The sequence below is a fragment of the Camellia sinensis genome, chromosome 10, assembly GCF_055761805.1.
Source record: "Camellia sinensis isolate YWXY chromosome 10, ASM5576180v1, whole genome shotgun sequence".
Classification (NCBI taxonomy): Eukaryota; Viridiplantae; Streptophyta; class Magnoliopsida; order Ericales; family Theaceae; genus Camellia; species Camellia sinensis.
This window is the reverse complement of record NC_138970.1, coordinates 174,562,271-174,585,495: the sequence shown is the minus strand read 5'-3', so window position 1 is coordinate 174,585,495 and position 23,225 is coordinate 174,562,271. Positions and strand designations below refer to the sequence as shown.

General features: G+C 34.4%; 2 protein-coding genes across 2 annotated transcripts; one reads left to right on the top strand and one right to left on the bottom strand.

Annotated features, from left to right (window-relative positions):
• Positions 1–1,705: 1,705 nt before the first annotated feature.
• LOC114266197 (protein SIEVE ELEMENT OCCLUSION B) lies at positions 1,706–16,010 on the bottom strand. Its single transcript, XM_082892859.1, has 8 exons — positions 15,714–16,010; positions 14,681–14,785; positions 13,968–14,184; positions 4,545–4,779; positions 3,889–3,998; positions 3,635–3,777; positions 2,785–3,276; positions 1,706–2,588 (listed from the first exon to the last, which is right to left on the bottom strand). The coding sequence occupies exons 1-8, from the start codon at positions 15,933–15,935 to the stop codon at positions 1,971–1,973; spliced, it is 2,142 nt and encodes a 713-aa protein (XP_082748985.1). The 5' UTR covers positions 15,936–16,010; the 3' UTR covers positions 1,706–1,970.
• On the top strand, positions 5,743–13,398 carry LOC114279156 (callose synthase 5). Its single transcript, XM_082892858.1, has 17 exons — positions 5,743–5,772; positions 5,871–5,923; positions 6,038–6,098; positions 6,181–6,262; positions 6,347–6,396; positions 6,562–6,648; positions 7,356–7,478; positions 7,580–7,675; positions 7,763–7,846; positions 7,915–8,075; positions 9,117–9,254; positions 11,163–11,232; positions 11,909–12,251; positions 12,344–12,391; positions 12,522–12,688; positions 12,775–12,856; positions 13,052–13,398. Exons 2-13 carry the CDS (start codon positions 5,895–5,897, stop codon positions 11,909–11,911), a joined length of 984 nt encoding a protein of 327 aa, XP_082748984.1. The 5' UTR covers positions 5,743–5,772; positions 5,871–5,894; the 3' UTR covers positions 11,912–12,251; positions 12,344–12,391; positions 12,522–12,688; positions 12,775–12,856; positions 13,052–13,398.
• Positions 16,011–23,225: the final 7,215 nt, after the last annotated feature.

Sequence of the window (23,225 nt, the reverse complement as noted above, 5' to 3'; positions counted from 1 at the left end):
CGAAGGGTTTAGAATAAGCCTTGTAGATGGAATTCGGATTGGCCTCCAGAGCATGGCATTAGAAAAATAGTCCGGTAGACTAGAAATTTTTTAATTTTAGTTATTTTTTATGTTATTTTTTACATGTCGGGTATTTTTTTTTAACATTAATGTTTAATTTTTTGTATTTTTTGTTAAGTAAAAATCATTATTTTATTTTTTTCTGAAAATTTTTTATTTTATTTTTAATTTTTTTACATATTTGGCATTTTTTTAAAGCGTTAATGTTTAATGATTTTGTATTTTTTTATTTATTTTATTATTTTATATAAAAATAATTTAACAATCTCTACACTAACAACTATCATCAAAACAAATACAATTTTAGTTAATCCTCTCACTATCAATCTCCTCCATCCTACCTCTGAAAATAAACGGGCCTATAAACCATTGGACAGGCCATTAGGCCCATATATACACCTCTAGCTATACCATCCCATCCCAGAAGAAAAATTACTCAGTGTGTTTGGTTTGAGTTTTCTGAATTAAGTTTTTTGAAAACTGAATTTTTTATTTTTTGCATTTTTTTGTTTTTAGTGAATATTTTTAAAATTTTAAACATTTTTTTAGTTTTTTAGATGCACCTTACTTAGATGTATCTAAAATATAAAAAAATTGTGAAAAAATATTTTAAAAAATTAATAAATACATAAAAATATAAAAATGTACTGAATTCTCGTATTTTTTTTGTATTTTTGGTATTTAGTGAATTTTGAAAGGTTTTTTTTACAAATTTTTTACTTTTTAGGTATATTTATGTTAGGTATATCTAAAAATTTAAAAAATTGCTTAAAATATTAAAAAAATTCATTAAGAACAAAAAAATACGAAAAATAAGAAAATAGAATTTTCTGAAAACTATTTTCAGAAAAATGAAACCAAACAAGCTGACTGGGAATGAATATGGGTGAACTCAAGGTGCAGTAGGAAATTATTTTTTAATAATTGGTTTGCCATTTCAAAATTAAACCCATAATATTCCATAAAGAGTTAGCTCAATTGGGCAGTATACATAAAATTGGCATTTAAAAATAATTGCTTAATTCCCTATAGTTTAGATTTAAATTTGATGTGGCATGAATTGCATCTGCATAGGATGAATGTGATTTACATAGCTTATTTTCTGACATTCTGTTTGACTTAGTTTTTGTGTAAATATTTTTTTGTTTTCGTTTTTTGTGTTTTTCATTTTTTTTTTTTTTGGTATTTAGTAAATTTTTTCATTTTATTTTTTATATCCACTTAATCTAGAAGCACTTAAAAAGTAAAATATTTGTTAAGAAAAATCTTTAAAAAAAAAAATACTATATATATGTGTGTGTGCGCGCTCTCCTTCTTTCTTTTTCTTTTTTTGTATTTTTTCCATATAAATATTTTACTTTTTAAGTCCATTTAGATTAAATAGATTTAAAAAATAAAAATAATTAATTATTAAAAAACGCTAAATACAAAAAATTAAAAAATATTTTTTGAGTTTCAAAATTAAACCGAGTTATTTAGTTCTATAGAAGACTAACTTTAGTGTGAATAAGGGACATATCCATGTTCTGCCTTCCCTTATCTGTGGAACTCAATTAGCCAATGTTTGGATTCTTCATTCTTCCATAGGCTAGCTTGAACATCATGTTTTGTTAGTAACTGTCACCAAATATAGATCAGCAGCAAATGAAACACAAAATATTACACATCATTTATTTATCAAAACTATTAGTACATCATTACAACACACTTAATATAAAGGCAAGAAAGAGAACTCCATGCAGAGAAAATACATCGTAGAAAAGGGTAGTCATAATAGTAGTCCTAGTAATCACTCTTCTTAAAATATGATTATCACAAAGTCTATGAACCCAGAAAGAAAAGCCAGACTGATAGTAAATTTTGGGTAATTTTCTACTTTATTTTCTGGGTATGTAGACCTGCTTAATAGCTCAGTCAGTACAACAACGATACATGACGAACTTATCCATAGGACGGCCACATTCAGCACAAACAACCTTCTCAGGGATGCTTCCGGTGGTGCCAGGCAAGATCAGACGGTTGCAGTGATATGGGGTGTGAAGTTTTTCAAGGTTATCAATAAGTGCATTCACAAAACCAACGTCATTAGCATGATCCTTCCAATCTTCATATTTGGTCAAGCTAGTCAATATGGTGTCACCTTTGGCTTTAGCGATCTCAGCCGTGCCGTGACTAATCACAGCCCATCCTTGCTCACTTCCATCAAAGCTCAGAATTGTCATGATCTCTTGCATTATGGAATCATTCTCTACAGACTTACCGTGTTGCATCTTGGAGTGCCACATGCTTTCTAACCTCACCCAAAAGAACCATATGAGAGTTGGGTCTGACAATATGTGGCTGAGTTTCTCACCCAAGATAGTGTTGCTGATCTTCCGAACTTTTTCCCTTGGGTTGCTTTTTCCTACATACAACATCTCCAATGTGATGCCGGCTGCTTTTGCAACATCTTTTGCTGTGTTCGTAAATTTTCGGATCCACTCAAGGTCCTCTCCTCCATACAAGCAAATGTACTTTCTATCTACAATCTGAATTAACCAACAAAATAAACTCAAGTCACAGAAATCTCATTACAGTCGCATCATTTTATATACTTTATTTGTGTATCACTACTATTTTAATAATTTGATAGTGCCAATCTTTCCAAATTCCCAATGTTGGTATGTCAAAACTTGATAATGAGAAATGACAAACACTAGAGTCAATTAGAAGAATAGTCATTACCCAATTAACAATGGATTGATCAATGGAATCTGCCAATAACTCAATTGACCAAGTTGTCTCTTTCCAAAGTGCTTCCTCCTTCAAGCTAGTAAATGGAAAAGCCATACTTCCCCAAATCCACATCATATGGATTGCATTAGGATTCACAACTTTGCCTTGTTGGTCTAACACCACAAGCAGAGGCTTCTTGTTGAAGTGCCAGACCTCTTTAATGTACTTGATGACTGCTGGATCAAGCAGTGAAGGGTGGTACAGCGAGAACCAGGGCATCGAAGCTTGAATGGCCTCAAATTTCTGTTGCTTCGCATCATTCCATGGGATTGTTCTGTCGAGGACTGGGAGCCATACAACCTCATACTGACTCTCTGACCTTGTTGGGTTTTGTCGAGACTCAGTGTACATTTGATCGAGTATGAAATGCTCTTCATGGGAGAGGTCCAAGTCTGAAATGAGTAACAACACATTCTTTCTCCTTAGCACATCAATGCTAACCTGCGTTTGTCATACAAAGATCAAACCAATGTGAGAACTTTTAGGGAAGTCATAGATTATGGTTAACTTACAACTTGAATCATCATGATCAAACCAAATGATTGAATAGTGAAACAATTCTTTTAGGGATACAGAAATGAATACAAAACTAGACACAACCCTCTCACATAGATATGGGACTCACAGAAAAGTAAAATCCACCATCATGTGAGAGAATTGTGCTGGAATTTGTTGTTGGTTTCCGTGCTCTTAAAATATTTCATAATGAAAACCTTGAATCACATTCTCATTGTCCTTTTAAGTTATTGAGCTTATATATGGAAAATGGCATAAATGGGCTAAATGAATATAAACAAACCCGTTTCTTAGTAGAACCATCAACAAGTGGCAGTTGATCGTCCTTAGCATAAATCAGAGCTTTGAGGATCTTCATGTTATCGATGTGTGCCATCTCGAAGAGGCGAACAAGCATCTGAAATGCTTCAATATACCTTTTTTCATCTGCAACAAACCAAAATTTACTCTGTATGTCAATTTCATTCCATTTACTATACATACTATCATGCAATACTACAAAATGAAATGTGTTGAGTTGGGTTGGATTGGACTAACCAATGTATTGATAACAAAGAGCCAATTGCTTCTGCAAGTGGCTGTATATGTTGTTGACCTTATGAGCCAAACTAGAAAGTTCCCATGCCTCTGTAGTTGATGCTATGTACCTGACACCAATGGTAAAATTTATTAATAATGCATGTGTTGTACTCTCTCTAAAGGCACAGATCCTTTGTTTCTCAAATTTTCTGTCTCTAAGTCCCAATGCACATCGAACTATTAGATCATATTTCTAGATTTACTTATTTTGAGACTCACGCATGATTCGATGGTTAAGAGGGCATTGGAACAACAAAATAAAGAAATTTGGGATAAAGGATCCTTAACTCTTTCTAAATGTGACTAATTATTTGATAGTCTCGAAGTATCATCATGACAAGTTGGTATTTTGTAAAAGAATTTACATGTATGTGATAGACAAGAGTACACCATTATAGTGGATTGGTTATACAAAATACGAAGTAAATCATGGGATGGGTAGAGATGAATTGACCCACTTTGGCCAATTGGATGACAGACAAGGTCAGTCAATTCATCTATTTTTGTGCATCTTTGTTGGTCGGAAGCACCATGACACATACACAAGTCACAATGTTATGAGATTACTGAATAACTTTCTAAGGATTTTGATTTGATTTGTAAGGAGAACGTACTCGTGTCCCATGCCAATAAGGTTCATGATTTGAGAAGCACATGCCACAATACTCCGAATAGTCCAGTAAACGGCGGTGGGGGTATGAGCGGTGGCGGCTAGCATCTCCGGTGTATCGGGGGTGATGTACTGAGGGGGGAGGTCCTTAAACTCGACAATGCACTTGGTCACATCCAACATTGCCCCGATGAGGTTGATCAGTGCCTCAAACTTCGGTTTCAAAGAGTCAGCACGCACTACAAGAAAATTTAGATTTAACGGCGTTTATTTAACGGCGTTTAAAAAAATGCCTCTATTTTTAACATTTAACGGCGTTTTCATAAACGTCGCATTTTTCTGTTTAACAATACGACACCGTTTTAATTTCAAAGTCGTTTTGAAAACGCCTTCGAATGTCTTTTTTTATTTTTTATTTTTTTAACATATGAACATAAAGTAGCGTGTTCTCTCAGTCCCCGTCTTTCTGAAACCTTGATTTCACTCTCTCTCTTCTCTTCAAACTCCGTATTTGTAGAACCGCAGCTTAACCCCTTTGTATTTGCAGATCGATTCATCTACTTGTAGATCGATTCAAGTATTATTCACTCTCAGTCTTGCTCTCTCTTTCTCTAAACCCTTGATTTCACTCTCTCTAGCTTCAAACCCCTTCGTTTCAGAGACAACCCTTCATATTTGTAGAACCATAGCTGAACCCCTTCGTATTTGCAGATTGATTCAAGTATTCATAGATTGATTCAAGCCTCTTCTCTAGTTCGTGTTTGCGTTCGCGTTCGCAGCTCTTTCTTCATAGTAAGTGTTGATCAGTCTCATCTCGATCTTCTTACTGACGGAATCTTTCGATTCAAGTATGCTAGGTTTGATCTACTTTATCATTCTGAGATCAGATTGAAGATCTATTGATTCGATTCAAGTATGGTAAGTTTCGATTGAAGATCTATTGATCGATTGAAGATCATAATGTGCATTGTAGATGTTAAAATTGAACACAAAATACATACACACATATATATGAATAGAAGAACATAGTCTGTCCTCCAAACCCCTGCTGTAATGAGATGTAACTTTAAATCACTAATATTTTTTTAGGTTTTCCATATGTTATTGCTTAGAAGAACATAGTCTGTCCTCCAAACCCCTGCTGTAATGTTCAATTTTTGTGTTACTACCTCTCTAGTTTGTAGTACTCTGATTCTATTGCTTCATGTTTTTATCCTAAAATTAGAAACACTGTATGGAGATCTGAACTTTCTTTAGTTAAATTTTCTTATCATCAAGCTATAAATAAAAGTTTCATCTCTTGAATGACTTTGTTCATTTTTTTTTGCAGCCCAGAATTTATGTTGGGCGGGGAATGCATGAAAGTCAATTTGCACTTATAAAGTGAGGTTGGCAAGGACTCGTATCTTATTCTGATTGTCTACTGTTGTAAATGTTCTTTGTTTAGTTGCTTGAAATAGGCTTCATTGTTTAAATAAATTTGTTCACCAATTTCAGGTATACTCTTTTCTGGGTGTTACTTCTCTGTTCCAAATTCACATTTAGTTTTTTCATCCAGGTATTGACATTAACCTTTTTAATATATTGGATATGACGAATACATGGGTTCTATTTTAAAAATTTGGTTATAAATTCCCCAGATAAAACCTCTGGTGAAGCCAACAAAAGATATAATGAGTATTCGTCGTGTTCAGTATACTTGGCATGAGTTTTTCCCAGAAGGTATTCATCTGCTCTTAGTGCTTGCTTTTTGTGCTTTTTCTTCTCAAATTATTCTTTAATGCTGAAAGACTTGAGTCAATGCAGCTCAAAACAACTACGCAGCAGTTCTCTCACTCTGGGCATCTGTAATCTTGGTGTGTCTTACTGTTTGATCTTCTTGTTCAGTTAAAATATTTATAAGTTATTTCATCTCTTGTTTATTTATTTATTTTGTGTGTGTGTATGGTGTTTGTGTGGACAGCAGTTTATATATATTGTTTATGAAAAGTTTCTCATATATTAGTACAAGTCTCATGCAGGTTTATTTTATGGATACTCAAATTTGGTATGCTATTTTCTCAACTCTGTGTGGTGGTGTTATTGGGGCCTTTGATCGTTTAGGAGAGGTGATTCCTTTGAACACAATGGTTTCATGATTTCTATTTATCTTTCATTAATTGCTCATTGAGTACGGTACGTCATTTATAGCATTCTTTCTAGTTGCTTTTTTTTCTTTGTAATTTCTCATTTTAAATGGCCATGCACTGCCATACAATTTTCTGCATACTTTAATGTTCTTGCAACTGTGCTTGGGCCGAGAACTCCAACTAAGGGGCTCTTTTCAGAAATGTAAGCCTTTGCTAAACCTGGGGTCGCGTTATTTGGATTATAGAATGTTGCAATTTTCATTTATATCCAACACATCATTTCTGTTCATGCTTTAGGCTTGTAAGAGAATTATTATATAATAATTTTAGTATTTTTGTATCTTGAGTGCAGAATGATTTTCAAAGGCTATTTTGTTTTTCAAAAAATATTTTTCCGTAGAAGTCAAGACCAGCTAGTTTTGGTAGGCTAATTCATCGATGTTAATTCATCGATGTTAATTTCCTTACTGTCTATTTTTGTCTTGTTGGCTATTTTTCCATTGCTTTTACTCATTTTGAATGACTAACCCTGCACTTTATTCAATTTCATCACTTCATACAACTTGAGATTGATTCAAGTTATTTTTTGGTACTATCAACATTAAATAACTAGAGGCATGACGTCCAAACTATCAGTAGTTAATGTTCATCTTGCTGATTAACAGTCATGTTGACTTCTCTTACAGATACGAACACTAGGCATGCTCAGGTCAAGGTTCCAGTCTTTACCTGGTGCATTCAATACATATTTGGTTCCTTCTGATAAGACTAAGAAAATGGGATTTTCTCTCGCAAAACGTTTTTCTGAGGTTTCGTCTTGTGTTACCACACTTACTGTACAAAAATAAATATCCAGATCTAGTGATTTTATGTTTTTACGAACTTCTTGTTTTTTTTGATGAATGTCTAGGTTACAGCAAGCAAAAGAAGTGAAGCTGCAAAATTTGCTCAGTTATGGAATGAAATAATAGTAAGTTTCCGTGAAGAAGATCTCATAAATGACAGGAAAGGCCCCTTAACTGATTTCTTGTTTTCACCAGGCTATCTATTAATTCCTCGTGCAATTGTACTGAAAGTTTTCATTTATTCCAGGGAGATGGATCTGTTACTAGTTCCTTATTCATCAGATCCTAGCCTGAAACTAATTCAGTGGCCACCTTTTCTGCTTGCGAGCAAGGTCAGTGCGGTGTCCCAAAATTCTTGTGTCTGTTGCTTGTTTTTGTTGTTGACTGTGTACACTTGCAGATTCCGGTCGCATTGGATATGGCGGTCCAATTTCGATCTAAAGATTCTGACCTCTGGAGGCGTATATGTGCGGATGAATATATGAAAAGTGCTGTTATTGAATGCTATGAGTCTTTCAAACTTGTGCTGAATGCTTTGGTTGTTGGAGAAACTGAGAAAAGGTTGCTTTTTGGTACTTCGTTCATCAAGGAATTTAGTGGCTTGAACTAGTCATCCATTGTGATTTGATCATGTACCATATACGTCTTCCAATAATTTTAGTTGTCTATGTATATATCTGCCTGAAGTTTAGGATTTTATTCTATTGATATTATTCTTTATTTTATTTTATTCAATTTCATTATTTTTCTTTTTATTTTTTAATCAGATATGTATCAGACTGAAACTTAAGTTAGTACAAGGAACTAATCAGATGTGACTAAGCCTCCAATTTTAGACTCTTTCTCCATTTTACCACCTTTGTCTCTGTCAAACACCATGTTTGTGTACCTTTGGCACTGAAATCTCTCTCTCTTTCTCTCATCAACTTGCCCATTACAAAGTTTTATTTCCGTCCTTGATCACATTACACTGAAGATTCACATTCTCCATTCACAATTTGAACTTAAAGACACTACAGGAAATTAGAGATTTTACGGCGTTTAATTAACGACGTTTTATGAAACGTCACTGTTTTGAATAATTAACGGCGTTTTTAAAACGTCGCTTTTGTTGTTAATCAAAACGGCCCCGTTTTATGAATAGAAGACGCTTGGAAGCGCCTCCAAATGACGAACCCTATTTTGTCTCTCCACACCTTTATTTTGAAAACCACCGCCGTCAAGTTCGAAGTTATCACTCACTCAAATCTCTCACTCTCTTGCTCTCTCTCGATTCTTCTTCAGAGCGATTGCGATTTCTAAGTTTCTCAGACCCAACCTATCTGAAAAACACTACACTTTCGTTGCAGAGTTGAGTCGGAAAAATGAAATACCTGCTTCAATTTTTGCTGGTCATACTAGACCGTTTGTTGAATCAAATTTGTTGCCCGCATCAGAAAAAAATGGATTTGTTCAAAGAATAATTAGATTGGCTAACCAGGTTATTATTGTAACAGTATTAATTTTTAAAGGCATTGAATCTGTAATAATTTGTTTAATGTTTATTTGTAATAAATGAAATTGATGTGTCTCTCTGTGATCTGTAACTTATTTTTTCTGCAGATATATATTGTTCAAAAGAGTGCAAGAATACAAGACCCCTTTAAAAATACTAAAAGTTCTTCAAATAAAGCAAAGGCTGGTTGTGATTCCTCATCTTTGTCTGCAAAATCACCACTTCAGCATCCTAGAAGGAATATGGTAAGACTCCAAAAGATCTTTTGACTATTGGCTTAGTGAAACATCGTCATAGAATTTATGGGTTTATGTGTGGCTAACCTTTATGCTATATAAGTTTCTTGCTTTAGTGTTTTGCTGTCATTTTGATTTTGGAAACAATCATCACACATTGGTCTTTGCTTTGAGCTTTTCTCAAGATGTTTAGTATATGAAACAAAGATCATATTGCCTTAGAAATGAAGCTTTCTGAACAAGGGATTGCCACTTTGTTGCCAATATCCCTAAAGTGAACAAGCAAAAATCAAATGATTTCACCTTCTTTTTTTTTTCTTTTTTTCTTGCCTTTTCTTGAGAATCAAACATAACTTAGTAGCAACAACCTTCTTTCACACCCCTCACAAAGAGAAAACCAAGTCACCTACCTTAATCATAAGTCATCATTGTCCCATTTCCTTAATCATTCACCATGTGGTTGAAAAGATTTGGCCTGTTTGTATGGAGCCCATTGTTTCACAGAAAATTCTCCTCCCTAGCATACCTTGGTTCTTGGAGAAGTACAAACCATGGACTGTGGTACGAGTCTACCGTCCTAAATACGATTAATTGCTGTCCTTGTTCCATTTTTCTGGTTCAGCATCTGTATATGGGACGATCACCTCCTGTGTTCACAGAAATGAGGGTTCTTCATCAAACCACTGATGACGACCACTTGGTATGTAATACTGTCTTAGTCATGGTGGATTTATGTCAATAATGTTCTAGATGGTGTACTGCTCAGAGATGCGAGAAAACAAGTATGGAGGAAAGACTTTATTGAATGGCAAAAGTTTTAGGTTCTGGAAATACTCAGCTTCCTCATCTGTTTAATGCGTTAAATTGACAGTTTTCAGTTTGTAATGTTCATGGCATTCAATATGAAAAACTTTATTGAGAAGGAAAGAGCAAATTTTGTTTGCTTGGTGTGAAATATGGAAATGCATCCCTTTAGTTTCACGGGAAGTATGAAAAAGATGCTTAAAGATGACTTTCAAACCTTAGTGGACATTTAAGGAGTCATTTGAACCTGAAAATCTTCTGCAAATGGGAATTATGGTATGCCCCGATTTATTGGCCTTCATTGAGAAGATGAAGTGGAAAATGTTCACTGTGAAAAAGAAGCAACAAACAACATCTAGCCTCCTGGAGCAGTAATGATTTTGTCCAAAATGTTCTAAGCAAAGCATATGTGGTCTCAGTTGCACAACAGAAATGATCCACTCAGTTCTGGATTGGAATGGGAGTGAGTTCTTTGGAGCCTTCTTTTATTTTCTTTTTGGGCGTTGGGGAAGGATGAAATTCTCTGTTTTTCAAATTGCACAATAAGGGATGTAAGCTGGGAAATTTTGTTGGCTGCCTTTACTTAGATCACACTCATGAATGTTAGTTGTCATTTTTCCAGTGTTGTAAAAGTGTATATAACCAGAACATAATTTGGGGTGTGTTTTGTCTTTCGTTTATGTATGGGATTCACCTTTGTGGCCTAAATGAAATACTTTCTGGAAGCTTTTGGAAAGCTGTATTTGATGTCTCAACTGTTAGAGCCTTAGACCATATTAGTTTACCGGTTATTTTCTCCATTTATTTTGAATTTCTCAGATATTATCTTAGATAGAGCGTGCAAATTATAAAGCTTTACGCTTTTAAGACAAATTCTTGCAGCACACAGCTCATTTTGGCAGCCTTGAAGCTGAGAGTGACTGTTTACTTTTGGTCTCCTTTGAGGCTGTAGTTTCTATTGCTCTACGGCTGACTTTTGGATTGTTCTTGCAAAATATGTGAAGTTTTTCTCTTATCCCTTTTTTCCTTTTGTTGAATATCACATATGATATTCTCATAAGAATCTTTAAGTATAACCCTGTTTCATGATTTCTTGTGTCTTTCGATTTCTAGTCCTGAAGATTTTGGATCAGAAGTGTATGGCTATGCTCAGCACTGTCACTCGTTGCCAAGACATGATAACGTATGCTACATGTTTTTCAACTCATGCTATTCTTTAATAGTATAATTCACTTAAGAAACTTTTGAATATCTGTGCTAGTGCCTCATTAACACTAAAAAGTTGGGAATTTCCAAGTGCATTTTTTTCTTTAAAATTTAAATTAATCTATATCATGTCCATCATGCTAAATTGAAGATTCATACAATGCTATGTCGTTCGCAATGAAATTGTATTTTGGTCCTCACAATATATCAAAGTGATCTTTCTAGCTAGTTTCTTATTTATGTAGTTATTTATTATTATTTAATTTTTATAGTTGAATTGGGACTCTATGCTAGATTGCAAGCCTTACCATCTTTTCATAGGAGTGAGTGATACGAGGATGGGTAGTCATCATCACATGGCATTTTCTAGTTATTTTTTTAAATTAAAATTTTTGTTTTGAAGTGATTTGAATCATTTGGTTAGACATATTGGTTGTAGGTGGATCCATGCTGGAAAAGACCTGATGTAGTTTGATTAACCAGTTAATTTCAAAAATGCTGCTTTTATAGACCAGAATTTAATCATTCAGGGCGTTATGTACTTTTTACTAGCTGTTCTATTCTATAAGATTGATGTTGATCAAAGAAGATAGTAGTAGTGTCTTTTAAAGTTAAATGTTGCCTGCACTAATGATTCTATGAATTCATTTCAGTGAGATGATTACCTGTGCTGTTACTGAAGGGGATGACAATCACGGTGAGTGCTTTCACTACTTTGTATAATGTGACCTGTTCTGTTCAAGATTTTAGGATGTTCTGGGAAGGTTCTCTACTCAAACTACTTGACAGCCTGCTTTTGGATAGTGAGCCCTTGGGGTCAAGAAACAAGTATTTCTTTGGCTTTTGTTTGTTCAGTTTGAAATGGACTACAGTATTAAAATGTTTTCAATCAAGTTGTTTAGATTATTGATTAGATTCAAGTTTGGGAGGTTTGACCTTCTGGATTCCCGGAGTTAAGCAATGCTGGTTATGCGGCACCTTAGATCCTATCACAAGGTAATTTATGTAATTGATTGAAGATCGCTGGAAGTAGCATCAAGTTATATAGACAAGCATCTTCTCATTGTTGTGTCATAATTCCTTCACAGGAAAATGCATTGGAATGTGTCCAAAGAGTTATAGGAAAACAAGGCAAAGTAACGAGTTGTTTGTTGCCTATGGTTTTAATGAATGCTTATAAAATATAATTCGCCTTGAAGTTTGTTTTTATGTTACAGAAGATAGTTCCTCTTTCTTATCAATTTTTTTTTCTGTTTCCTTTGCCAGAGCTGCTGTTACACATGGGGTAAAGATTGTGGCATGGTATGTAAAAGTGAGAAGTTAAGAGTATATCATATATTCCTTTACATTCGTTTTTGTTATTTATGGATGACTTAGTGGAATCCAGTGATATGATCACATCACAGTTCGTCATCCTGACAGAAAGCAACTCTGTAAGTCTTGTGGTTAACTGGTTCATTTTTCAAGTTTCAACATTTGCATTAGTTTTATTGTTCAAGATTTCTTTTTCGTAACTCAGGTTGTAGGAACTCCAAGTTATATGTGCCCTGAGCTTCTTGCTGACATACCTTATGGCTCTAAGTCAGACATTTGGTCCTTGGGTAAGTGTATACACAAATGTCACATAAATACATATATAAGTTATAATGCAATCATGAATGCAAGTTGCAACTTGGCATATTTTTGATGCCTATGAAAATTTAGATTTTTCCTCGTGAGGAATTGTGTTCTTATTTGTATATTGTGGCCTTTAATTAGTGTCTTAATCTAATCCTTGCTCTATTTTTGTTTTCCAGTCAGGCCCTCATCAAAAGCATGCTGCGGAGAAAACCCAGAACTTCGGCCGAGTTTATTTCCTGTTCTTTATTCTTTTTTTAACACTTTCCGAAAATGTTTTACGTAGGAGAAACATTAATATAAGCATGCGAATGATTTGCCATTGCCTTAGATAATCTAAATGATTCCTAATTCATTAATTAGGACTCAGCTAGTTGTGGTTGTTCTAGCTAATATATTGCCATTCATAGTCATCGGCATAAGCCTTTTCTAGTAAGTTTCTCTAATAATTTTAAATCCCTGTAATGTATCTTCCAAAATTCGAAGCCAAGACATTTTTAAGGTACTTATTGGTTTTATGTTTCAATTGGATTTAACTTTTGTGGCTTTGTATATAAGGTAGTAATTTTTTGATTGAGAATTGTGAATTCAATTTTTGGATATGTTATTTTGTGGAAAAATTAATGCTATATTAAATTGAATCGGAAAGTGAATTAATACTATATTTGTTATTTGAATGGGAGTTATTATTTCATATTAGTGTTATTTAGTTTTATTATTGGTGTTCTTTTAGTTCAATCACATAAAATTAGCACAATTTCAAAACCAAAAAAAAAAAAGAAAGATAAGACGGCGTTTTTCAAATGCCACTATAACGGTTGGAATTTTTAAAATTAAAAAAACCTATGAAGGCGTTTTAAAAACGTCGCTAAAAGCATACTGACGTCACAGTATTGTTAGGGCAGGGCATTTGGCGGCGTTTTTAAAAACGCCGCCTATACTAATACAGCGACGTTTTCCAAACGCCATAAAGTTATAGCGACGGCCGCGTCATCGGCGCTTGGTATTAAACGTCACAAAAAGTATTGGCGACGTTTTTAGTACCTATAGCGGCGTTTTTTAAACGCCGCTAAAAGCCTAATTTCCAGCAGTGACGCTCGAGCATGTCAGGTAGTTGCTTGAGGAGGGCCACAGACTTGGCAAGTGGGTTAGATGGGTAAAGTTGGGCAACAAGCCAGAACTCACCGTAGTTCACAGCAAATGCTGCGAAGGTTATCACAACCTTGGCTTCCCATGAGTAGCTTGACAGTGCGTTGAAAACTGCTAGAGTTGTTGTGTGTGCATCTGAACCCCCTGAACACTTGCACGAGATCTGTTACAGGCATCAGACTACCATTAATTTGGGCCATACAATTTCAAATTTATGGAAGTAAAAGTCCAGTACAAGTGACAGCAGAGTCCAAGTGAAAAATTACACTAGAGCGCATATCAATTTGCACCTCTATGAATTACTTGGAGAATGGCTAAGCAAAATTTGATGATGCCACATCTCACCCCTCATCTTTTGTTCCAACTACTTAATTAATTATTTTGGATAAAGTGAGACGTAATGTTCCACCTATTATCTTTACAAAAAAGTGAATCCCGAATAAATGGTAAATAGAATCTCATTTTATTCTAAGTAGTCCATCATTAAATGAGCAGAATCAAAAATAATATTGTAATCCCAAATCACTAAGTTATCTTCTCCACTTGAGAGACCAATGTTATATGAAACTTTCTATTTTAAAATATGACAAACACCACAAAATGGATGCATGTCAAATATATATATATATATATATATGGGCCTTAAATAAATACAATACCTCGCAAGAAATCCTATTGATAGGGTATGCCAAAAGTTCGAGCATGTCAGTGAAGCCATTTTGGAGGGTCCTGTCCTCCAATGCGTCTAGTTGTGCCTGAGAAGTCTACAAAAACACCCTTAAATTAGTACACCACACAACAAATGTAACTTTTATGCCAAAAAAACAAAAATAAAACTAATTTAGCACATCTGTAGTCTTTTACTAAAATTTTATTTTAGTTTCTTCATTGCAGTGATAATAGTAAAATTTTTTTTTTTTTTTTTGCATTTTAAGTAAGTTGTAATGTTATTCTTTTGTTAGTTAATGGCCGGCGAAGATTAAAAATAAAAAAAAAATTAAAATGAGATTGAAGTGAAAATACAGAGACTAAATTGTGATATTGATGAAAGTTTAGGGGTGATAATGAGAGCGGAAAATTGTCACTATGACTCACATAACAAGTTCCGTCAACTTTTTGAGCGTCAAATATATAGAAAAATAATATTGTAATTTAACTGAAAATATAAAGAATTGACTGTCACAAATAAAAGTGAATGGATTAAAGAAGGATATTAGTGAAAGTACAAGGATGTAAATATAATTTGTACTTTTACCAAAATGTCACATTTTAAGTTGAAATATTACACTTCCATTTGTTTGATGAAAAATGAGTCAGACCCCCTTTGTGGAGGATCCCCACAACTCCCTTACTGATCTACACTATTCATGATGTGTAGGGCCCACTCATGTATGTGTGGGGTCCACATCATGAATGGTGTGGATCACAAAAGGGGTTGTGGGGTCCTCCACAAAGGGAGTCTCTGTCATTGCTGTTGTTTGACGGTAACAAGGTTGACTAAATTTGTCATGTGAACCATACACTACCTCTTTACAATCCTTTCACTTTCACTAAAATATGACTCCGATCCTTCCACTTTCATCCATCTACTTTTTAATTTTCATCAGCTTAATTAATGATAAATGGATATCACAATTAAACACGAAGATAGACTAAGGCAAGATTTAAAAAAAAAACAGTTAAAATTCATACTGAAACAGGAGGAAGGCCAAGGCCAGGAATGGGAGGTGTGGCACGGTGCATGATGTCCCCAATCACATGAATGAGTGGTTTCACATCGACTTCACGGCCATCGGGAGCATGGGTTGCCTGAATTTGCTTCATCATCACATTGTCGTCCGACGTCGCAAACATGCGTCTGTCTCCCCTAGCCCCCTGTACCCTGCCACCTGCTGGTACAATTGCAGTAGCCATGGATAAGAAATATGAAAGAAGATACAAAGAAGAGAGTGATAGTTTGTGGTGGTTGTAGTGGTTTGAGTTTGGTGTCACTACCAGTCTTTTATAGTAAGTTAAAAAGGATAGTGATGGTATAAAGGCCCAGGTGAACAAGTACCTTGCTTCCAATCTGGTTTAAATTCAAAAGTCATCTCCAAGAGGATTAGATAGAATCAACAATTCTAGAATATACACAAAAAAAAATCAAATATAGAATTGGATATAGAAAAGATTCGACTTGTTTTTTTTCTAAAATCTAGACTGGAGGTGTTGTCTAGGCCTGTAGAATCTATTATGGATCTGTTTCAATTATTCAAATTATTCATTTTGTAAAGTTTTACATGTATATTATTTATGAAAAAATTTCAGTCAATTTAATAGTTGTAACATTTTCATTTTATCACTTTTGACTCAAAAAAATAAATAGTATATTTTTAATAACACATTATTGTCTATTTTTTTAGAGACAAATACGATAAAATGAAGAGGTTGTAGTTATCGGATTAACTTAAATTGTTTCACGAATAATATACACACAACCTTATAAAATGAACGATTCGAACTACTAAAACCCAACCTAGACACTACTTTCAATCCAAAAATTTTGGACCAGAAATAAACCTAATCCATACAAAAATATATAAATCTGTGGGGAGCCCGAAATGGGTTTGTCCCACATCGGTGTGAGAGACATCCACAACCCACTTAATATGTTGACCAACTCCTCCTAACTAGCATTAGACCTTTTCTAAATAAGAACAAAATCATGAGACTCCAGCCAAAGCAGACAATATTATTTTAGTAGGGTTGAGTTGGCAACTTCATTAAATGAGTTTGTTCTACATCGGTTTAAAAAGTATCCACAATATCGATAAGATTTATTGGCGGAGCTCCACTTATCAAAAAATTTATCTATTCATTTGTTTTATGTATATGATTTTGTGTTTGATTTATGTGTTAATAAACTTATAGTTAGTGAATTTAGGGAAAGGCCGGGATAAGGTGGGTCCAACGAAGCATGTCTTTAAGGTTTCAAAGTAAAGGTTAGAGATTAGATCCATTATCCATTTCTTTTAAGGAGTGTTTGATTAATTTATTGGCGGAGCTCCACTTATCAAAAAAATTTATCTATTCATTTGTCTTATATATATGATTTTGTGTTTGATTTATGTGTTAATAACCTTATTGTTAGTGAATTTAGGGAAACGCTGGGACAAGGTGGGTTCAACGAAGCATTTCTTTAAGGTTTCAAAGTAAAGGTTAGAGATTAGATCCATTATCCATTTCTTTTATGGAGTGTTTGATTAATTTTAAAGCTTGTGGTACACACGTTGACTGTCAAGTTGATGCAAATTTGTAGGTTAATTTGAGGCAGATGTGTAGGTGACTTGATGATGCAGTTGAGATTTAAAAACATTATATATTTTTATTTTGTATTTTAGAATTATTATTTAACAATGAATATTCTAGTTTAGTATAAAATAGTATAGAATTATTATATTTTCTTATTTAGCTTTTATTATTTTATGTTTCTTTGTTTTGCATATTTCTTTTTTACATATTCTTGACTAGCAAGAATATATCTTTTTCTTGATTAGAAAAAATTATTTTAATATAAATAAAAATGTAAGCCTTAAGATAATATAAAATTTTATATTTGATTAATAAAAATTGAGACTTTTCTCAATATTGTTCATTTTCATCGAGTACCTCTAATTCGGATTTTTTTCGATACACTTTCCTACATCACTGGATTTGTTATTCTTAGTTGATTCACAATTTATCCTATGTCAATTGTTATTCTTGGTTCTTCTTTTTCAATTACACTATGGTGTACTTTAAAAACATTTTTATTATAATGTAACTGAATACAATGAAGTAGAAGAAATTAATAATTATAACATAAAATCATTATTATAATTATACTCTCAAAAATAAGTGAGAGAAATTACAAAAAAATATAATGAGAATGATTCACACACAAGCAAGGAGAATTAATTTTTTAATATTTTAGCGAAAAGCAAGAAATATGACAAACGGTCAGAAATCTTTTATAGTCAAGATTATTATTTAATAAGGATAAATTACACCAACTTCTAATGAGAAACAAGTTGGACTTTACATTAATTGTCCATAGAAAGGAATCAAATGATTGTATATTGTAAGAGGGGCTAATTTGAGCCCACTAAATTATTTAGGCCCAATAGCCCAAGATTAGTGGGCCCGAATTTATCGCAAGTCCAAGAATCGGTGGGCCCAGATTCATCGCCATCAAACGGATTGAATCGCTGTAAGCCTCGAAAGGGTTCGGGTCCACGAACCTAGAGACTTACTCAGGCCCGGAACTCGAAAGGGTATTAGGCAAGCCTAGAGATCCGAGGCACTCGGACTCGAAAGGGTTCGGATCCACGAACCTAGAGGTCCGAAATACTTGGCTTCGAACGGATTCAGACGCAATCTAGAAGTCGCTCCGTTAATGAGTCCCAGAACACTTGCGGGCTCGGAGCTTTCCGGGATCTACGCACCAGAACCATGGGCGTAATGGAGTTCGAACAAAGGACCCGATCCCGAGGACGGTGAGTGGAGACAAATTCACTCTTCGGTTAAACTAGCCTATACCCGGGTCGAGGTGGCACGATCCCGGGGGGTCCATGAGACTCGGCAATATTTTGCGGCAGGACGTCCTCTGGGACTACCCCTGACCCTTTGGGATGATTGGGGATCATTGGTTAGGTGTGGCTAAGAAGAAGGGTTCGCCGAGGGATTGATCTCCTCTTCGGGGTTTTCTCATCCTCGGAGAAGTCACCTCCTCGGAGATGTCACCTCCTCGGAGAGGTCACCTCCTCGGACAAGGTGGTTAGAGAGAATATCCCCCATGTGCCTTGCACATGGGCTCCATCCTACATCATAAGGTGCCTATAAATAGCACCCACCCATAGCTTTACAAGGGATGGATTTTGGAGATTTTTTTTTAACTCTTGGGAAAGAACTAATTTCCCTTCTCCATTATCAACCTTGAGAGTGAAAGTGGGAGATCAATGGGAGAGCCTTGCCATTATTCTATTCTCTAGCCATTTTGCCTTCTTCTTCACCCAATCTCTTATCTCCATCATCTCCTTTGTTGTTGTGTTCCTAAGTTGAGATTATTGAAGAATCTAAGCCTCTCATCATATTCTAGAGAATTCGAAGTTGTTCTTCAAGGATCTTTGAAGGTCTTCGAATTTTCCAACTCCTTTCTTGAACCCACTCCTATATATATATATAAATTAATGTGTATTTTAGATTATTTTTAATGATATGGACCATTAACGATAAATTACACTAACTTAATGAAAACAAGTCGGACTTTACATTAACAATGATAACTTACACTAACATAATCAAAAAATTGTATGTAGATGACTTAATGTGTATCTTAGATTCATTTTTAATATGATATGGATCATTTAAAAAATAAATGTGCACCACATATTGATTATTATGTGCAATTTCGTTACACTTCTTTGTGCATGTTCCATTATTGTGGAATTTTTTTGGTACATCGGAAAGTACCATTATTGTGAATTGAGAAGCCCAGTTTGGAGCTGGGTGCTTAGGCCATGGAGTGGTGTGTAGTACCCATCAAAGGGAAAACCTTTAAGAACATGCCTAATGGACACTTATATTTGTGTGTGAAAATGTCTTATATGACAAAAAGTGATAAAAAAAATTAAAAAAAAATCAATTTTTGGTATTAAAGCGTTTATTAGTTTAAAGAGTGAGTAGATGCTCTAATTATATAATTAAAGTATGTCTCAAAATATAGGATTTCCTAGTCTAATTTAAATTTCACTCCTTATAGTTTCAAATTAAACAATTTTATTTATATACTTTAAATTCAGTTTTAATTTGGTCGATTTGTTCAAATTTCTGTTTAATTTTTCTATGTGGCACCTTATAAAATTGACAAGTGTTCCAAAATTGTTATTTTAAATTTAGATAGAATGACTAAATTAAAACTATACTTAAATTGTAGGGATTAAATCGTTCAATTTGAAATTATATGGACTAAGTGCAATTTGGATAATTAACCCTAAAATGAATTGGAGGGGGAGGAAGTTTTTAATTAATCTTTCCTTAATTTTGACATAAGCAATCTTACGTTGGCAAGACTGACTGAGATCATAAGAGGTTTGTCTTCAACAAGATATCATTAATAAAGTTGACTACTCTTTTACTTTAACTAGGACTATTGCTTGCTTCCTTACTTGATACTTAAGTTTCTTATACTTGTGGTTTCAAGAATTTTATAAAGCAAATTCAAAAAAGCAAAAACAAGAGAAAGGGCATTGCTATTATAGTTACTAGTTTTAATATGGATGATACTGTAAAGTTTCATAACTTTTTTTGTACCTAAATAAATATGGAAATTAATTAAATTTAATATGAATCATGACTTATGATTTAAAAAAAAAAAAAAAGATTCATTAGAAGATTATAGTTTCTTCTAGATAAGGATTCTATACAATGATCATTTTTATGCAATAATTTTGTGGCGCTTTTCATCAAAATAAATCATATCGATAAAAAGTAAATAATTCAACAATTTGAATATGTGGGAACCACAAAAACTTACCGATTACTCACAAGTTAGATGAGCTTTAGTGATCTGTAAGTTTTTCTCTGTACACTTAAACGTATTATCCAAAAGTGAATATATATGCTTCAACCTATGACCTTTCTTTATTTATAAATTTAAGCCTTGTTTGTCATAATTTTAAAAAGTTAAAAAAATCAAAAAATCGCTATCATATTTAAGTCACATCACCTCTCTAGCACATCATTTCAAACCCAACTCATATTCAACCCATATTTCATAAAAAATTAAAAAATACACTTATTTAAACCATCTCAAACTACATTTTAGTATTAAAAAAAAGAAAGAGTACTAGTTACAAGCTACTTTCTTTTTTTCATTGTTATTTATCCTTAAAAAATAATAAAGAAAGACTACTAAGTTATTGTGGTCATTATCATCTATACTCTTTATGGCTTTAAATTATTCTAAAGTGTTTATTACGGTGGGGGACACTAAGATAATTTATTAAAGCAAAAAAACTAGAAATCAGAGAGAAAAGGCCAAAATACATTATTTCTAAAGATAATACATGAAGTTAAAGGGCATGAGAGCATGGCTAAAATGTCTTAGGTCTCAATGGTTCAAGGTAATTATTCAGTAATTTCGAAATATAGACACGTGATTTTTTATAGTATTGTGATTGGTAAAAAAAAAGTGGGTAGATGGGATATTGTGTTGGGTGATTGAAGAACATGAAGGACATATTAAATGATGATTAATTAAGAAATACAGACACGTGATAATTCAGGAACATTAAATAATTTCCCATGGTTCAATAGTTGGAAAGCAAAAGGTTATAAAACAATATTGGCCCCAAACACGTTCTTCATTGCTTTGTACTACAAGCTAATTTTTTAAATATATATATATTTTGTTTTGGAAACACAGCTTGTTTTCCTCCATATTTGTACAGTGGGAGTCCAGCTACCCCATCACGGGCCCACTGTAATGATTCAATTTGTTATTTTTGGGAAAATGTTTGGTGGTCACAAATTCTGTGGCTCAAATGGTCCGAAAACTGTCAAAACGATGTCATTTTGACTTGTTTTGCACTCAAAACGACGTCGTTTTGACAGTTTCGGGCCATTTGAGCCACAGAATTTGTGGCCCCCTAACATTGCTGTTATTTTTGGAATCCTTATTTGTAGATTATCTTCTACACATAATGACCTACAAAATAAATTAGTCAAATTATTGAAATAGAGCCTCGCACCCAACTAGATGTAAAGTGGAGAAGATTTGGTTGGCCTTCTTATCCATAAGCATTTGGGAATTAATAAAGTGAGATTTCACCTAAGCTGCAACTTTAGTAAGCAACTTTAGGATAATGGGAGATTTGATGCAGTAATGGGAAACAAATATATAATTTTATGAATGAATTTGATTATTTTTCATCTCCTCTGTTATGTTAAGATCATATGTATAATGTAGGACTTATCATATTCAATATAAATATGACATTTGTAGCGTAAATCCACACGCACAACAACAACAACAACAAAAAAGAGATAAAATTAATCTAGTGATAGATATACATAGTGTGTGGGTGATTTTCCGACCACACTGCCCGCTTAGTAACCAGCTGGAGAGCACTGGCAGAATAGATGGCCCCTGACTGACCTGCAATAGAAATATAAGAATCCCGCGGTGGTTTCGACCACCCGGGGGCACTCCGACGATCAAGTCAGTATATCTCTCAAAGATAAATCAAGTACTGAACTCACAAGCTTGAGTCTCAAAAGCATACCTTAGACCCATGGGGGTGCCTCTCTTTTATAGCCAATACAATCCTAGTCCCAAAAGGAGCCTGGCCCTAATAGACTTAGGATTACTGCTAATCTGGAACTCCCAGTGGATTTAGGATAAACTCTCTAAGAGTCTTGTCTTTACCCAAACTGAAGTCTTCTCCCAATCTAGGACTCTTGTCCATATCTAAGTTGAGTTCCCTCTTCATTCTAGGACTCTTGTCCCTTATCCGCTTATCTCGGATTCCGATATCTTCGGAGGAAACCACGGCCTAGCCGAGATGACCTCGGCACAACGACCAAGACACGTGGCACCTCGGCTGACACGTCGGCGTCACCTTGCCACGTGTTGGTACTCAGAAAATATATCCCCACAACTGCCCCCTAGGTTCTATTACCTCGGCATTCTGAGGTGATGGAACCTACACTGTTCGTTCATCTGTGCCCCTCTGTCCGAGATCAAACTCGCCGACCTCAAAGTTCCCTAGACTTTACTGTCCACTTCTGTCAAGTATCAAGCTTCATGCTTTCCAAGCCGCTCGAGATCATACCTCCTAGCCGAGGTTCTTGTTCCATTACTTCGTAAACTCCAAGAGCTTTACAACTGCTCCACTCACATTCTTGATGGGTTCCTGACTTCCAGTCATCTATTTGACTCCGGCGATCTTCATATCGGCATTCATTTCTCTTGGTAGTTTCATAAACTCTTTTATTAAGCTCAATCGTTCATAACTCTTCTGAATCCGTTTACTTGCCCTTTGTTGTCTTCTTTTTTCCTCCGTTTTCAAGTTTTGAGTTTGTTTGAATGTCTGGCACTGTTCTTCGCTTTATCTACTTTCTGTTGCTAGCATAGTGCCTGGGTCATTACTTTCTTGTTCTTCACATACTTACTTAGTGTCTGTG

Excerpts from the sequence above, each read along its gene's own strand:
- LOC114279156 (XM_082892858.1), top strand. The coding sequence starts at position 5,895 with ATGCATGAAAGTCAATTTGCACTTATAAA. Across the intron at positions 7,847-7,914 it reads CTTTTCTGCTTGCGAGCAAG|ATTCCGGTCGCATTGGATAT; the intron begins GTCAGTGCGGTG and ends GTACACTTGCAG. Across the intron at positions 8,076-9,116 it reads GTTGGAGAAACTGAGAAAAG|ATATATATTGTTCAAAAGAG; the intron begins GTTGCTTTTTGG and ends TTTTTTCTGCAG.
- LOC114266197 (XM_082892859.1), bottom strand. The coding sequence starts at position 15,935 with ATGGCTACTGCAATTGTACCAGCAGGTGGCAGGGTACAGGGGGCTAGG. Across the intron at positions 3,999-4,544 it reads CTTATTGGCATGGGACACGA|GTACATAGCATCAACTACAG; the intron begins GTACGTTCTCCT and ends CATTGGTGTCAG. Across the intron at positions 3,778-3,888 it reads TCTTTGTTATCAATACATTG|ATGAAAAAAGGTATATTGAA; the intron begins GTTAGTCCAATC and ends GGTTTGTTGCAG.